Genomic DNA, 17815 nt, shown 5'->3' with positions numbered 1-17815 from the left:
AAGGCCAATTTCATAAAAATATATCTTATTAATGTGTTCAAGATGCATAAATTTAAGTGATGGAGAATTTTGTGAATAAATTAACGGATTGATTTTGATTTTATACCACACAGGGAACACTCTATTCCAAAAACCTAACACTATTATCTTATAAAGAATCTATACATAGATTAAAAGAATTATCACTTGAGATAGTTAGTTAAGTATTTACGCAATTACTGGATGAGAAGATTAAAAAGAATTGCCAAGTCTTGGATTTCTGAAATGGTAATAATTAAAAAAATGTGTAGGAGAACTATTCAAAGAGTCTACGGGATTGAAGATCAAATGTTTAAACTCCACATTGGAATATAATTGTTAAATTTGAGATAAGGAAAAACATCCTACTCTGATGCAACGAAACAAAGTTTAGCCAGGTTCCTAAAATCTATAAAGAATATGTTCATTGTAATGAAAAAACATTGAAAATAAAAGATTCAAAATCAAATCTGATATCTCCTTAAAATTAAAAAATACAGAGAGAATAGAGCATGAATTGAAACTTACAATAGAGCGAGAATAGAGCCTCCTTTAAAGCAGAGAAGCGTCGTTTTCGCTGAGCGTGTTACCGTCGCAAGGTGTGCTGCTGTTACATGCTGTCGTTGTGCGTTGCCGTCGTAGGGTGCAATGCGTTGCCGTCGCGGGCGGGTACGTTGCGTAGGTACCGTTCCAATTGCAGAGTGCGTTACCGTGAGAGTGAAAGATGAACAGAAAATGTAGAAAATATTAAAGAAAAAGAAAAAGATTGAAATTCAAACCCTACAGCCCCTGCAGCCTATTTTCTCAAATATAAAAAAAATTAATTTAATAATTAATTTTATAAAACTTATATTAATTATTAATTTAATTTTATATTTAAATAAAATTAAAAGATTATTTTATTTTAATATAATTTTTATAAATGTAATTTTTAAACTGATATTAATTATTTTAATATTATACTAAAATTAATAAATTAGTAATTTTATTCATATCAATTTAAAATATTTTATAAATTAATAATTAATAATTAATTTTATAAATTAATAATTAATTTTATAAATTAATAATTAATTTTATAAATTAATAATTAATTTTATAAATTAATAATTAATAATTAATTTTATAAAATTTAATTAGTCCAAAATTAGTATCTAATTTTAAATAATAGTGACTAAAAATTTAAGTATCTAATTATATGATGATTAGAAACTAAAAAATTAGTTTCTAATTTTATTATTTTTAGACCAAAAATTAGTTTCTAAAATAGATTAAAAGTGACTAAAAAAATGGTTTCCCTTTACATTTTAACAAGAGACTAAAAAAATGGTTTATATAAAAAAAACTTTTTTTTTAACTACCAAAAATATAGTATCTAATTATATTATAATTTTTATTAATGGTAGATACCATTTTAGTAACCAATAATTTTTAGTTTATAAAATGGTATCTAAATTAGTTACTATAGAAACTAATTTTTTTTTCTAAATTTGTTACCATTTAATCATTTTCTTGTAGTGGTTATATTTATTTAAATTTGTATTTGTTGTTTATTGTGTGTCGTTTTATAAGTGTGATCGGCTTATTTAGCTCATACTTGGAGATTTCCTAGATATAAAAGAGAATTTGTGAGTAGTCAAGAATAATACAAAAGAGGTAAAAAGGTTATACTTAAGTGTGAGGAATATGTGGTTTATTTTTTTTTTATCAGCAATGAATAAATAAAATTAAAGGGGATACTTCAGGGGTATCCCAACCCATATACAGAAACCACAAAAGTACTTCATATCTCTCCTTTATGGTTGGAAAAAAACAACCTTAAAGTGAGAAAAACATACCCAAAAATATACCCAAGCAAGATCGCCTGCCGCCAATGCTTCTTGCCATGTATGCTTTGACCTAAGTAAACCCTGCTCTCGAGGAGGATCCACTCGGGAAATCCCCATCTCATTGCTCTTATTAAGGTTAACAGACATCTTTATCGAACCAGCACAAACCCGGCGATGTGTCTACCTCGGTGATTTTCAGTACCTGATCTTCCGTTCTTCGAATACGGCCATGATACACAACTTCACCGACCACCGACTACTCGCTCACGGTGATCATGTTTACCTTTGCCTTCGGCGACCACCGACTAGCGCATGGAGATCGCCATTTCATCGACCATGGAGGTCATGTTTACCTTTGCATAATTTCGACGACCACCAGCTACGCACGCATGGAGATCGCCGTTTCATCGACCGGCGATCATGTTAACCTTGTATAACTTCGGTGACCACCGACTACACACATATGGAGAACGCCGCTTCATCGACCCGCGATGACCTTTGCATAACTTCGACGACCACCGACTCCACACGCATGGAGATCGCCGTGTCATCGACCGGCGATCATGTTAACCTTGTATAACGACCGGCGACCACCGATTACACACGTATGGAGAACGCCGCTTCGTCGACCGGCGATCATGTTGACCTTTGCATAACTTCGATCAACCACAGACGTCCCCTACAATCCTTACTCCATACCAGTCCATACATGCACCATGTTACGTAACAGTCATATACCCCGTTTATAATAGAGCTCCCCAGGCCAAGGCAACAATCTCTTCGAGCATGCCCTAGCCATTCCGCCGAGCAAACAGAACCATAGCCTCCATCCATCCCAGTCGCGCCTTGGCTTGCACCTATTGAACACAACACCTACAAACCAACGATCTTACCACAAATGCTAGCATGCCTACAGATCTTCCAATCTTCCACGGACCCTTCTGCCTTTCCTGGACCGGACTTTACTTTGGAGGTCCATTACTTATAGCTCTTGATACATAAGATTGGGTTTAAAACCCAATCCACAAAAGAGTAATTGAACCTGCATACCTTATGCTTCATCCACAGCCATGATTTCAGTTGAGCTTGCTGTAACATCTCTTCAGCATCTACAACTCCTTGCTTGAACGCGACCAAGTTCCTATGTTCCTATACACTACGTACTATAGCAGTCCAGATACCTTTCCAAATCAAGTCTTGTTTGTTACTGGCCTGAATCAAAGTGAAATTTTCAAAGTGATTACTCAGAACATTGTGTTGAACAGAAAGGATGCCTAGCCATCTATGACATAAGTCCCAAACACGCACTACCACTTCACACTCCAAAAATAAGTGATGGCTGGTTTCAATTTTAGAATGGCAAAACTCGCATAAAGTGGATTCCATCGTCACCCCCCTCCTACTCAGGCATTCTCTAGTTGGTAGTCTATCCAGTAAGGACCTCCACGCAGTGGTCAGAACAGAGGGAAAAGCCTTGGCCTTCCAAAGGAGGTCTAAAACAGTATTGCAGGTGCCATCTCCTCTTATGCTCGCATAAGCTGATTTCACTGAGAAACACCCCTTATCATTGATCCCCCATACCCGAGTGTCTTGCTCCTGTCGTGTAATAAGAACCCTAGAAATATATGAGACTAGGTCTGTTTCCATCACCGACTGCCACTCGAACCTGGCCCGCCTCCATCTTAAGTTCCATCGCCAGACGTCCCCTTCCCACATGACTACCTCTTCCACTATTTGACTCTGATTACATGATATGGTGTACAATCTGGGGAACGCGGATAAGGAATATGTGGTTTATGATTACCTAACAATTTTTTTATATATATTAATAATGTCGAATATTTTTAATAGAAAGAACGAGACACGAATTTGGATAATATATATGAAAATAAAACATTTAAAGATTTATCAAAATGTTATTATGCAATGTTATGCATAACAATGTTGATTTGGAGGCTTGGATTTTCGATAGAATGACAAGAACCAAGATTGATAAGACGAGAAAAGATTAATGTCCATCACATAATTTATGGTTCATTGCATATAAGAGAATTAAACCTTGCATCATAACATTAAAAAAGATTGGTATTTAATATACTTTAATTTTATTTTTATTCCATTTACTTTATATCTTAAACAAAAAGACAAATATCACTTAGATCCTTTCCAGAAGATCCATAAAACTACTAAAATTTATGCATGTGTGAATCTTCTAAGGCTCACAAAAGTGTTGTAAATTATATTTTTTTTTATCATTTTATGCTTTTAATTCATTACTTGATATTCACATTTATGTCCCATTTGCCTTAAAACTCTAATTTATTGTTTACGATGGCTTCAGAAATCTTATTATTAATAGGGACTCGTCATCATACACATTAAAGGATGATATGCCAAGTTGTCTATTTGAAGATGACACATTCTATTGTCGAAATTGTTAACATATTTAGTTTTTCTGTTTTAAGTTACTGGGCTTTGTTTGTTTGGCCCAACTTTCCTTTTCTGTCTCAGCTAAGTATTAGTATTTTTCTTATATATACACCATGTATTTTACTTTCTAATACACAAGTAAATAAGAATTTCTTTTGTATTTTCTTTTCTCTGCTTTTCTCTCTTTTATGTTTAAGTCATTGTCTCTTTTTCATTTGCAATTAGGGTTCATCAGAACCTCCCTTTCTCCATTGTAATTACGTGCGCTCCATTTGATGCACCACATCAGACAAAGAATATTCATCCTCATTGACTGTAATATGGTATCAGAGCTCTTCGAATGAAGAGCTCTGTTGCGCTTCTCTGCGGATGAAATCCCTAATACTGAGCATTCTTCAACAGGTAAGTTTCTCTCTTCACTATCTGCTATAAAAGAATCTTGGATTATTGATTTTGGTGCCACGGATGTTTGCCACAATTTGAACGTTTTTACTACTTATACTAAAATTAAACCTGTCTTAATTAGTCTTCTAAATGACCAAACTGTTTATGCCACATATTTTGGTTTAGTACGTTTTTCTGATAATTTTTATTTGTCTGATTTGTTATATGTGCCTCATTTTCAATTAAACTTAATATTGGTTTCTAAACTCACACATCAACTTAAATGCACTTTAACTTTCACTTCAACCCATTACATTATACAGAACAATCTCACCTAATAGAGGATTGGTATAGTTAAAGCCATTGTTGGCTTGTACCTTGTCACTACCTTGCCTGTTTCTAGCCGTTCTAAACCGCATTGTTTTGCTCCTTTTATTAATTGTAATATCACGGACAAAACACTGTGGCATTATAGACTAGGACACCCTTCACTTGAAAGATTACATGTCTTAAGCAAATAATACTCTTTTATTATTGTTGATACTCATCATGTATGTGACACTTGTAGTCGTGCAAAACATAGAAAACTTTCTTTCACTTTAAGTAATATTGTTACCTCTGCTATTTTTTTTATCTTTTACACTTTGATATTTGGGGACCATGTTCCATAATTTCTATGCAAGGTTTTCGTTATTTCTTGACTATTGTTGATGATTACTCGCGTTATATTTGGGTTATTCTGCTGCATAACAAATCCGAAGTGCGTCAGCACATCATTAACTTCACTGTTTTCGTTCAAAATCATTTCAAAACTAATATCAAAACGATTCGTACTGACAATGATGTTGAGTTTGTTATGTCAAATTTTTATGCTTCAAAGGAAATTATACATAAAAAATCTTGTGTTGAAACACCACAACAAAATGGCATTGTAGAACGTAAACATTAACACATACTAAATGTAACCTGGGCTTTACTTTTTCAAGCAAATCTTCCTCCTATTTTTTGGGAATTTGTTGTAAATCATGTTGTTTTCTTAATAAATGCTATTCCTACTCCATTACTTAATAACATCACTCCTCATGAAAAGTTGTTTGGAAAACCGTATGACATTTCCTTTTTAAAAGTGTTTGGTTGTCTCTGTTATGCTAGTACCATTACTGCACATAGGAAAAAATTAGATGATAGATCTATCAAAGGTATTTTTCTTGGCTTCCCGCAAAATACAAAAGGTTATATTATCTTAAATTTAAAGTTTCATAGCATAGAGATATCAAGACATGTAATCTTTCATGAAAACCACTTTCCATATAAATTGGAGAGTGACTTGCCTAGGGACCTTAACACTTTATTTCTCCCTATTTCTAACACATATAATTCTGATTTTGATTTTTTTTTCTGATACTACACCTCCTGCTGAGCCATGTGCCTCTACTCCTGCACCCAATATTGTCCCTCCACCAGCCTGAGCCATGATTTTGCACAAGGAAACAAACAATTAGTGAAAATTTTAATTTAAAACTTCACTCATGTGTATCACTCAAGAAAGATTCACACTCCAAAAGGTCTACACTTGGTAGCAATACTTCAAGTGAAAGATGACAAAGCTCTTACACTTGCTCACCAAAGATCCCCACAACAAAACTTAAGAAAGATTTGAAAGACAAGCAAGAAAAGCTTAAAAGAAAGAAAGCTAAACCAAATTGGAATTAAGATAATGACAACTTTAAGAAGACAAACAAGAAAAGCAAGAATGAAGACTCAAAGAAACTTACTTAAACTTTTAACTATGAAGTTTGAATTTTCTTAGAAATTGTAAAATCAAGAAGGAAAAATTCCACAAATATGAAAACAATTTGTCACGTAAAAGGAATCCTCTTTTAATAATTTTGAATTTGAAAAGTGAATTGCACTAACTTTTTTTTTTGTCTTTGCTTTTGTTTTATGGATTCAAAATTTCTATTATATTGGCATGCATATTTTAATTCACTTTCAATTTTCACAAATAGATTGGGATTCAATTTATATGATCACTTGAATTCTTTGTTTGGAACTAAATTAACTTCTACTCAAACAAATTTCTAACTCCTTTTAGTTCTTCACAATTAAAAGCAAAATAAGTGGAAAGGATTTAAAGACTCCTAGAACACTAAGAACATAAGACTCAAGCAAATAAGGTAAGGAAAAAAAATTGACACAAAAAAATTCAAAAGCAGAATTTCAGGTGCTTAATGAATAAAAAGCGGAATTGTAAATGACAGGAATTTAAGGCGGAAAAGAAAGGTGCTGAATTGTAAAGCGGAAATTAATTGCGTGAAGGTAAAAACAAGAATTGAAATATGCTGAAAAATTAAAGGCAGAAATCAACTCAAAAAAGATAAGCACAATTAGAACCATGCTCTGATTACCACATGATGTGAGTTTATTTTAGATTGCACATTTTAAAGGTTTCGCTTTTGTTTAGATTTTGGAGTTTAGCAATTTAAAGGTGAGAACCCTAAGAAGATCCCCACTGGACACGAACTTAATCAAGTGGTTAAGTAAGTGTGAAGGTCCACTTCACAAGGGCAAAGAGAAAAATACAATACTATGGTGCCTATGATGTAAAGGTGCGGAATTGAAGAGAACATAAAAGAGGAAACGAAACAAGACTAAAATGATAAAGAATGACCTAATGGAAGGAACATGAAATGGAAATGGATAATGGCGCAAATAAAGAAGGAAAAGATGAAGGGATGAAAATAATTTATGGATTAGAAAGAGAATTCACTCCACTTGGAGCAGAGGGACTCTAAGATGAGTGATGCAAGAGCCGCCACTTGAGATGTCATTCACTCAAGATAAGACCCAGAGTCGCCACTTAGGATACTGCCCACCCAAGATAAGACCCAGATAAAACGGAGTACTCAAACTCTCAATTTACCCAAGCAGAGTTTCTTTACTTAAAATTTCAATGTTGAAAATACATGCGACAAGACATCCTATTGATAGGAAGGGGTGCCTTGGTGGGCAAGATGGGTGAAGGGTAGAAATGACAAGGGAGAGGGGTTGCCTAGGGTGTTGACCATGGTTAAAACCACAGTTTTGGTTTAGGGTTTAGGGTTTATAATAATATTAATAATAATAATAATAATAATAATATTAATAATATTAATATTAATAATAATATTAATAATATTAATAATAATATTAATATTATTAATAATAATATTAATAATATTAAAAATATTAATAATATTAATAATATTAAAAATATTAATAATATTAATAACAATATTAATAATATTAATAATATTAATAATAATAATAATAATAATAATAATAATAATAATAATATTAGTAATAATATTAATAATATGAATAATATTAATAATATGAATAATATTAATAAATGTTAATAATATGAATATAATTTATTTTTTTATTATTATTAATAATAATTATATTAATAAGTATAAATTATATTAATAATAATAAATATAATAAAAATGATAATATGACCAAAGAACTTATCTGGTCTAGTGGTTAATGTTTCTTCCTTCAGTGGTAGGACATGCTTATTTATTACCTAGGACATGCTTATTTATAGGTAATGTGATTGGTCTAGTCCCGGGTACAATTATAAAAATAATTATATAGGATATAATAATTTAGAAAACGATATATTTGAACTTTTAGTTTGAAAAAATCATAGAAAAAAAGGAAAGGAATTTTAAAAACTAAGTAGAAATTTGTAACAATATTAAAATTATTGATTTGTAACAACAAATATTTGTAAATGTAATATTGAAAACTGACTAGAATATTTTTTAGTATAGGATTTGTTTTAACATTTTTACATTTACTTAATATGTATTTTATTTGTAAATAAATAGCTATTAATATTATGTTTTTTAATTCAATACAAAACTAAACAATCACTTATATTTTTTTAACAAATTAAATTTTCACATTTTTTTTTATTTTCTAATTAATTAGTTCTTAAAATAATTACTTCTCTAAATAATTATTATTAAACGTATATTATTTTTAAATAATTATTTCTTAATATAATTAGTTTACTAAATTTATATTTTTTAATATATTTATTTTTCTAAAATATTATTCCTCAATACAATTACCTTTCTAAATTTTTATTTTTTAAATACATATTTTTATACAATTTTATTTATAATATTTATTTTTTAAGATAATATTTTTCGATTTAAAGTTTTAAAATTGTTTTTTCTTTATTTTTAAATGAATAAATAAAACTATAAAATCAAGTTAAGAATGGAACCGAGTTATGAATTGTTAGAGTAAATTGTGCTATTTATATAATTATTTATTAATCTGGGTAAATATTTTTCACAATATCCTATCTTATGAAATAAAGAATCTGTACTGGTAGGCACCGGACGAACGCACGTGGCCGACCGGCCTTATACACTAAATGGAAACGAACGCACGTGGCCGACCGGCCGTGTACACAATAAATGTAAGGGCATTTATGTGACAAGCTAAGGTGGTTAAGATACACCTCCGAAGAATAAGGAATATGCGTTTAGAGAAGATATGTTCCCCGGGTATTCCGGAGCACGACTGACAAGACATATCCATAACCACCCTGAGCCCAAGGGATAGAAAGCCCATTAGGCAATCCTATAAATACTGTGCTCAAGCCAGAGAAAGGTACGTTTTCATTCACTTACGAAACTGCGCTTAGAATCTCATACTTACTTGAGCGTCGGAGTGCCTTCGCAGGTACCCTCCCCCGCCCGACCGAAGTTGATAGCACGAAGGGACGACCGACCAAAGGAGACAACAAGAAAGGACAATCGACCAGAGGAGAAGAAGATCAACACGTCAGCAATTACACCACGTCAACCGACCGTGCCTGGGCCCCATCTCTCCACTCAGGTACAATTGGCGCCCACCGTGGGGCCGAGGCAAATCTTCAATTTTTGAAGCTATAATGGTTGCGACAAGAAACAACAACGACGCTATGGCAGAACAGATGACTATGATTCAAATCCTCCAAGCTCAGATGGAGGAACTGCGACAAAAGGGGATGGAAGACCATCGTCAACATGAAGAAGATAGACGCCTCCAAGAAGAAGATAGACGCCGCCAAGAAGAAGAAATCGCCTTATTAAGAGAGCAGAATGCACGACTCCAACAACAGGTCGATAATCCCGAACGAGAAGGCCAATCCCATATGGCCGACCGAACCGCCTCTCGCATACCTACACCTGCCAATACCAATCCTGCTTCCAGAGCTGAAACAGTCGAAAGAAAGTCAAGGAAAAGGGGTCATCCTTTTACAGACGAAATTATCACCACTCCACTTCCTGACAAATGGAGAGGCCTCGTCATTAAACTCTATGACGGCTCGACCGACCCGGACGAACACTTAAATGTCTACAAGACGCAAATGACTTTGTATACCACAGATAACAATGTGTGGTGTAAAGTATTTCCCACGTCGCTCCAGGGAGAACCTCTTACCTGGTTCACAGAGCTGCCTCCAAACTCCATTAACGATTTTGACACCCTAGCCGCAAAATTCTCCACTCAATATGCCACTAGCCGACCGCATCACATGTCCTCCATGTCTCTCCTAGCGGTACAACAAGAAAAAGGTGAATCTCTTAGAACCTTTCTAGATAGGTTCAACAAAGCATGCATGAACATCCGAGGGCTTAAACAAGAGGTTGCATTGCACCATTTGGTCTCGGTCATCCGGCCGAGCCGTTTTACTGAAAGTCTCATCAAGAAGCCGCCTCAAGACATGGAAGACCTTCGAACTCGAGCAACCAAATTCATGCAAATCGAGGAACACATTGATTACCACCAACGGTTCAAAACCGTCGGATCCGGAGTCCTCAAAGACCAAACCCCGAGCAAAGAAAGAGAAGTCGCGATCGAACGAACTGTCCGAACCACTCCAAGGTCCGACCGGAATAGGGGAGGCCGAATCCCCAGGTTTAACAGTTACACCCCTTTAACTGTGCCGAGGGGACGAGCCCTAGATGAAGCACTACAAACGGACCTAATCCCGACATTGAAGCAGTATCAAACACCACCGAATGCAGATACTGCTAAGCGTTGTCAATACCATCAGAATTTCGGTCACACGACCGAAGGATGTCAAGCTTTGAAGGATAAAATTGAAGAACTCATCCAAGCTGGCCATTTACGGCAGTTCGTCAAGAGGACAAGGAGTTCAAGATCCCCACCACGGAATACTGACCGTCCTTCCCGTGGTGTCGACCGGTCGTACCGTAACGATTACAAACGCCACACTGACCGTAGCCAGACTTCGCGAAAACGCAGCGAAAGCCCCGTTCGGCGTACACGCCCCCGTAGCACAAGTCCCGACCGAAACGCCCGACCTCGCCAACGAATCCGCGAAGTCATCAACATGATTGCTGGACCCGTTAACTTGGGCGAACCGAACCACGAAACAAATTATATAGCTGGAGAACTTGCCTCCTTCCGCCCGAAAGAAACATCTTCGTGACATCCAGTCCGCTCATGCTACCACGAGGAGGCGTCCACATATACCTCCGATTACTTTCACTGACGAAGACTTTACAGCCATAGATCCAGCCCAGGACGACCCCATGGTCATCACTGTAGAAATTGACAAGTTCGCAATTGCCAAGACTTTGGTAGATCAGGGTAGCTCGGTCGACATACTGTATTGGGACATTTTCAAGAAAATGCGCATCCCAGAAGCACATATTCAGCCCTATAACGAACAAATTGTAGGGTTCTCAGGTGAACGGGTCGATACTAAGGGGTACATAGACTTGTACACAACCTTTGGTGAGGAAGACGGCCCCCATAAAACAATAAACGTACGATACCTCCTGGTTAACGCACAAACTTCCTACAACATCTTGCTCGGTCGTCCGTCCATTAACAGATTAAAAGCCATTGTGTCCACTCCACACTTAGCCATGAAATTCCCCTCGGCTAACAACGACATTGCAACCATCCATGTCGATCAAAAAACCGCTAGGGAATGCTATGTAGCAAGTTTGAAAAGTGAGCCAACTCGACGACTCTATACAACCAATACGGACGACCGAGTCCCGCAAAAACGAGGACGTTCCCCCACACGGCGTTCCGGACGACACATGTCCCGTCGTCAAATGATAGCCCTTGTTGACCTCGACCCTCGCATGGACGATCCCCGTATGGAAGCAGGAGAAGACTTGCATCCATTCCCGCTTTGCGATGATCGCCACACTACGCACATCGGTACTTCGCTGAAACCGGACGACCGAATGGCCGTCGGGACGACACTTGTTAAAAATTCCGATCTTTTCGCCTGGACAGCCGCTGATATGCCTGGCGTAGACCCACAGGTTATCACTCACCGATTATCACTGTATAGCGAAGCTAAACCAATAGCTCAAAAGAAAAGACATATAGGCGAGGAACGACGTCAAGCCGCACGTGAGGAAGCCGACAAATTGTTACAGCCTGGATTCATTCGGAAGGCCCATTACACCACATGGCTAGCCAACGTGGTTATGGTGAAGAAAGCGAACGGAAAATGGCGTATGTGTGTTGACTACACAGACCTCAATAAAGCTTGCCCAAAAGACTCGTATCCTCTGCCTACCATTGATCGTCTCGTCGACGGTGCAGCCGGGCATCACATCCTCAGCTTCCTTGATGCCTACTCTGGCTATAATCAAATCCAAATGCACCCGGCCGACCGGAAGAAGACGGCCTTCATGACTGATTCCGGCAATTTCTACTATGAAGTAATGCCCTTCGGACTCAAAAATGCCGGAGCCACTTATCAAAGACTAATGGACCACGTATTCCACGACATGATTGGTAGGAATGTTGAAGTCTATGTCGATGACATCGTCGTCAAGTCCGACTCATGCAAACAACATATTGCCGACCTAAAAGAAGTTTTTCAGGCCCTCCGCCAACACCAGATGCGACTCAATCCGGACAAGTGTGCGTTCGGCGTCGAAGGGGGGAAGTTCTTAGGTTTTATGCTAACTCATAGAGGCATAGAAGCTAACCCCGAGAAGTGCAAAGCTATCTCCGAAATGCGAAGTCCCAACTCCATTCAGGAAATTCAGAGACTTATCGGCCGACTCACCGCACTATCCAGATTTGTTCCTAAACTCGCCGAACGAACGCGGCCAATCGTCCGACTACTGAAAAAAGCATTCCGCTTCGAGTGGTCGACCGAATGTGAGGAAATTTTCCTCGATTTGAAAACTTTTTTATCAACCCCGCCGGTCATCCAGAAACCGGACGCACGAGAACCCATCATAGTCTACCTCGCCGTTTCACACGAAGCCGTCAACTCAGTCTTAGTGCAAGAAATTAATTTTGAAGAACGGCCGGTTTACTTCGTCAGCCGCGCCCTTCATGGCGCCGAAATCCGATACCAGACGATCGAAAAGGTAGCCATGGCCCTCATCATTACCGCCCGACGAATGCGTATGTATTTTCAGAATCATCGGATTATTGTTCGGACAAATTACCCTATTGTAAAGATCCTCACTAAACCAGATTTAGCCGGACGAATGATCGGTTGGACGATCGAACTATCCGAATTCCATATTCAGTACCAACCACGCGGAGCGATCAAGTCGCAAGCTCTCGCCGACTTCGCAGCTGAACTCACTACTTCTTCAGCCGAGACCGAACATTCATCATGGATCTTATATGTTGATGGCTCCTCGAACGAGAGGTCGTGCGGCGCTGGAGTTGTTTTGGAAGGCCCCGGCGAGATTGTCATCGAGCAAGCCCTCAAATTCGACTTCAAAGCTTCAAACAATCAGGCCGAATATGAAGCCATATTAGCCGGTCTACGTCTCGCTCAAGAATTAGAAATCACTAAGTTAATTTGCAAAAGTGATTCCCGGCTTGTCATCGGTCAGCTTAACGACGAATATGAAGTCCGAGAAAGCTTTTTACAGCGATACTATCACTTAGTCAAACAGTCGATGAGCACCTTTTCTGAAATTTCTATGCAGCACGTTCGACGCGATCACAATACCCGCGCGGACGCCTTGTCCCGGTTAGCAACCACGAAGTGTAAAGGAATGCATCGGTCGGTCATCCATGTTACGCTTGCACGCCCAAGCATCGACCTACAGGAATGCCTGACGACCGACACGGAATCTACTTGGATTACCCCAATCAAGCAATATTTACTCGACGGCACATGTAGTCCTCTCGGCGAAAAAACCATGAAGCTGCAGGCCGCCCGTTTTGTCTTAATCGGCGACGACCTTTATCGCCGAGGTTATACCCAACCACTCCTTAAATGCTTGACACCAGACCAAGCTTCCTATGTCATCCAAGAGTTGCACGAAGGAACTTGCGGAACTCACTCCGGCGCACGGACAATGGCTGCCAAAGTATTCCGGGCTGGATACTACTGGCCGACCGTCCAGGGTGACTGCACCAATTTCGTACAAAAATGTCTTAAATGCCAAGAGTTTGGCACTTTGTCCCATCAAAAGCCTGAGGAACTCCATTTTATGTTATCACCTTGGCCGTTCGTCCAATGGGGTATGGACATCATTGGTCCTTTCGCCCCCGGTAAAGGCCAGTGTAAATTCTTACTAGTCGGCATTGATTACTTCACCAAGTGGATCGAAGCCGAGCCCCTGACTGCAATCACCGCCCGCAATGTTCAAAATTTCGTATGGAAAAATATCGTTTGCCGCTTCGGGCTTCCACAAATCATCATCACCGATAACGGTCGGCAATTCACCGACCGAACGTTAGCTGAATTTTACGAGAAGCTCCACATCAAACACATCGCTAGTTCAGTCGAACATCCGCAAACAAACGGACAGGCAGAAGCTGGAAACAAAGTTATTTTGAACGAACTGAAGAAACGTCTCGGCCCAGCAAAGGGCAACTGGACTGAAGAACTCTTAGAAGTATTATGGGCATATCGCTGTACTCCTCAGACGACTACACAAGAAACGCCGTACAGCCTAACGTATGGCACCGAAGCTATGATCCCCGTCGAGATTGGCGAACCCTCTCTCCGCCGGCAAACCCTTGATCTTGATCTAAACAAGGAAAGCCTCTCGGTCGGTCTCGATCTCATCAACGAATTCCGGGACAAGTGTAGAATTAGAGAAGAAGCATGCAAAATTCGGGCGGCCAGACGATACAACTCCAAAGTTAAACCAAGATTGTTCCACAAAGGCGACTTAGTATGGCGAATGCGGAGCAGCGCACGGAAGGAAGGAGGCAAGTTCTCCAGCAATTGGGAAGGACCTTTCCGCATAGCTGATACGGCAGCCGGTGGAGCCTATTATTTAGAATATTTATCTGGGAAGGAAATACCGAGAACGTGGAATGCCACACATCTCAAATTTTATTACAGTTGAACTTTAATAATAAAAGTGCACTCTTTCCTCGCTCAGTCGGTTTTTCCCTAAGGAGGGTTTACGACTGGGAAGGTTTTAACGAGGCACTAAATTAAAGTCCAAATCTCCTAGTCCTTTACTCAATTCATACCTCGTTCGGCATCTGAATTATTACCTTAACGTAATCAGACTTTTTTATGCCACGTTCGGCATCAGAATTATTCATTTATTTATGCCTCGTTCGGCATCAGAATTATTCACTTATTTATGCCTCGTTCGGCATCAGAATTATATTATTACCTCAACGTAATCAGAATTATTTATGCCACGTTCGGCATCAGAATTATTTACTCAATCTTATGCCTCGTTCGACATCTGAATTATTACCTTAACGTAATCAGAATTATTATGCCACGTTCGGCATCCGAATTATTTACTCAATCTTATGCCTCGTTCGGCATCTGAATTATTACCTTAACGTAATCAGACTTTTTTATGCCACGTTCGGCATCAGAATTATTCATTTATTTATGCCTCGTTCGGCATCAGAATTATTCACTTATTTATGCCTCGTTCGGCATCAGAATTATATTATTACCTCAACGTAATCATAATTATTTATGCCACGTTAGGCATCAGAATTATTTACTCAATCTTATGCCTCGTTCGACATCTGAATTATTACCTTAACGTAATCAGACTTTTTTATGCCACGTTCGGCATCAGAATTATTCATTTATTTATGCCTCGTTCGGCATCAGAATTATTCACTTATTTATGCCTCGTTCGGCATCAGAATTATATTATTACCTCAACGTAATCAGAATTATTTATGCCACGTTCGGCATCAGAATTATTTACTCAATCTTATGCCTCGTTCGACATCTGAATTATTACCTTAACGTAATCAGAATTATTATGCCACGTTCGGCATCCGAATTATTTACTCAATCTTATGCCTCGTTCGGCATCTGAATTATTACCTTAACGTAATCAGACTTTTTTATGCCACGTTCGGCATCAGAATTATTCATTTATTTATGCCTCGTTCGGCATCAGAATTATTCACTTATTTATGCCTCGTTCGGCATCAGAATTATATTATTACCTTAACGTAATCAGAATTATTATGCCACGTTCGGCATCCGAATTATTTACTCAATCTTATGCCTCGTTCGGCATCTGAATTATTACCTTAACGTAATCAGACTTTTTTATGCCACGTTTGGCATCAGAATTATTCATTTATTTATGCCTCGTTCGGCATCAGAATTATTCACTTATTTATGCCTCGTTCGGCATCAGAATTATATTATTACCTCAACGTAATCATAATTATTTATGCCACGTTCGGCATCAGAATTATTTACTCAATCTTATGCCTCGTTCGACATCTGAATTATTACCTTAACGTAATCAGAATTATTATGCCACGTTCGGCATCCGAATTATTTACTCAATCTTATGCCTCGTTCGGCATCTGAATTATTACCTTAACGTAATCAGACTTTTTTATGCCACGTTCGGCATCAGAATTATTCACTTATTTATGCCTCGTTCGGCATCAGAATTATTCACTTATTTATGCCTCGTTCGGCATCAGAATTATTCACTTATTTATGCCTCGTTCGGCATCAGAATTATCTTATTACTAATGTAATCAGAATTATTTATGCCTCGTCCGGCATCAGAATTATCTTATTACTTTAATGTAATCAGAATTATTTATGCAAGTGTGCATTGCCCACATGTCGGATCCAGCAATTTTCTATGCCACATTGTTCATTAACTCTTCAAAAGAGGCGTCAGGCTGTGGGCCAGGGGTCTCCCCCTCGGCCTCCTCATTTAAATTATCATCGGGGTTGATCGGCACCAGCTTTCCATCAACTATTATTTTTTCTGTCGTACTGGTCGTCCTCCAGGGGTGCTCCATGCAGGCAGGCCGCTTGTCCGATGCCTACCCGAAAATATTCTTCGCTAATGCGAACGTCCCGCCATTCCGTTAAGTTTAATGTCTGACAACTCGAAAGGCACAACAATTATTACGACTCTTCGGCTTTTATTCACCTCGAGCCTGGGGGGCAAGTGTACTGGTAGGCACCGGACGAACGCACGTGGCCGACCGGCCTTATACACTAAATGGAAACGAACGCACGTGGCCGACCGGCCGTGTACACAATAAATGTAAGGGCATTTATGTGACAAGCTAAGGTGGTTAAGATACACCTCCGAAGAATAAGGAATATGCGTTTAGAGAAGATATGTTCCCCGGGTATTCCGGAGCACGACTGACAAGACATATCCATAACCACCCTGAGCCCAAGGGATAGAAAGCCCATTAGGCAATCCTATAAATACTGTGCTCAAGCCAGAGAAAGGTACGTTTTCATTCACTTACGAAACTGCGCTTAGAATCTCATACTTACTTGAGCGTCGGAGTGCCTTCGCAGGTACCCTCCCCCGCCCGACCGAAGTTGATAGCACGAAGATAGTACAGAATCCAAATATGATATTTTTGTGAAATTTTCTCATTTTGTACTTTTAAATACACTTTTACCAAATAATTACCATAATACATGGATGACAACATAATTTGTTTATTCTATGGATTTTTTATACAATTTAAGAAACTTAATATACTATTTATCCATGTTTTAAAAATTAAGGCAATAAGAAATTACAGAACTCATTAATAATTATACGTATCATATTAAATGATGGTCACCTCAAATTTCATGCGCTTAATCTATATATATATATATATACACACACATACATTATTTTTAATTTATTTTTTAT

At 38.0% G+C, this 17815-nt stretch overlaps 1 protein-coding gene across 1 annotated transcript; it reads left to right on the top strand.

The window, feature by feature from the left end:
• Positions 1-9615: 9615 nt before the first annotated feature.
• Positions 9616-11163, top strand: LOC137805518 (uncharacterized). The gene has a single exon (XM_068605459.1). The coding sequence runs from the start codon at positions 9616-9618 to the stop codon at positions 11161-11163; it is 1548 nt and encodes a 515-aa protein (XP_068461560.1).
• Positions 11164-17815: the final 6652 nt, after the last annotated feature.

The sequence above is a fragment of the Phaseolus vulgaris genome, chromosome 3, assembly GCF_000499845.2.
Source record: "Phaseolus vulgaris cultivar G19833 chromosome 3, P. vulgaris v2.0, whole genome shotgun sequence".
Classification (NCBI taxonomy): domain Eukaryota; kingdom Viridiplantae; phylum Streptophyta; class Magnoliopsida; order Fabales; family Fabaceae; genus Phaseolus; species Phaseolus vulgaris.
Note: the sequence above shows the minus strand (reverse complement) of the source record. Positions and strands in the feature narration are given on the sequence as shown.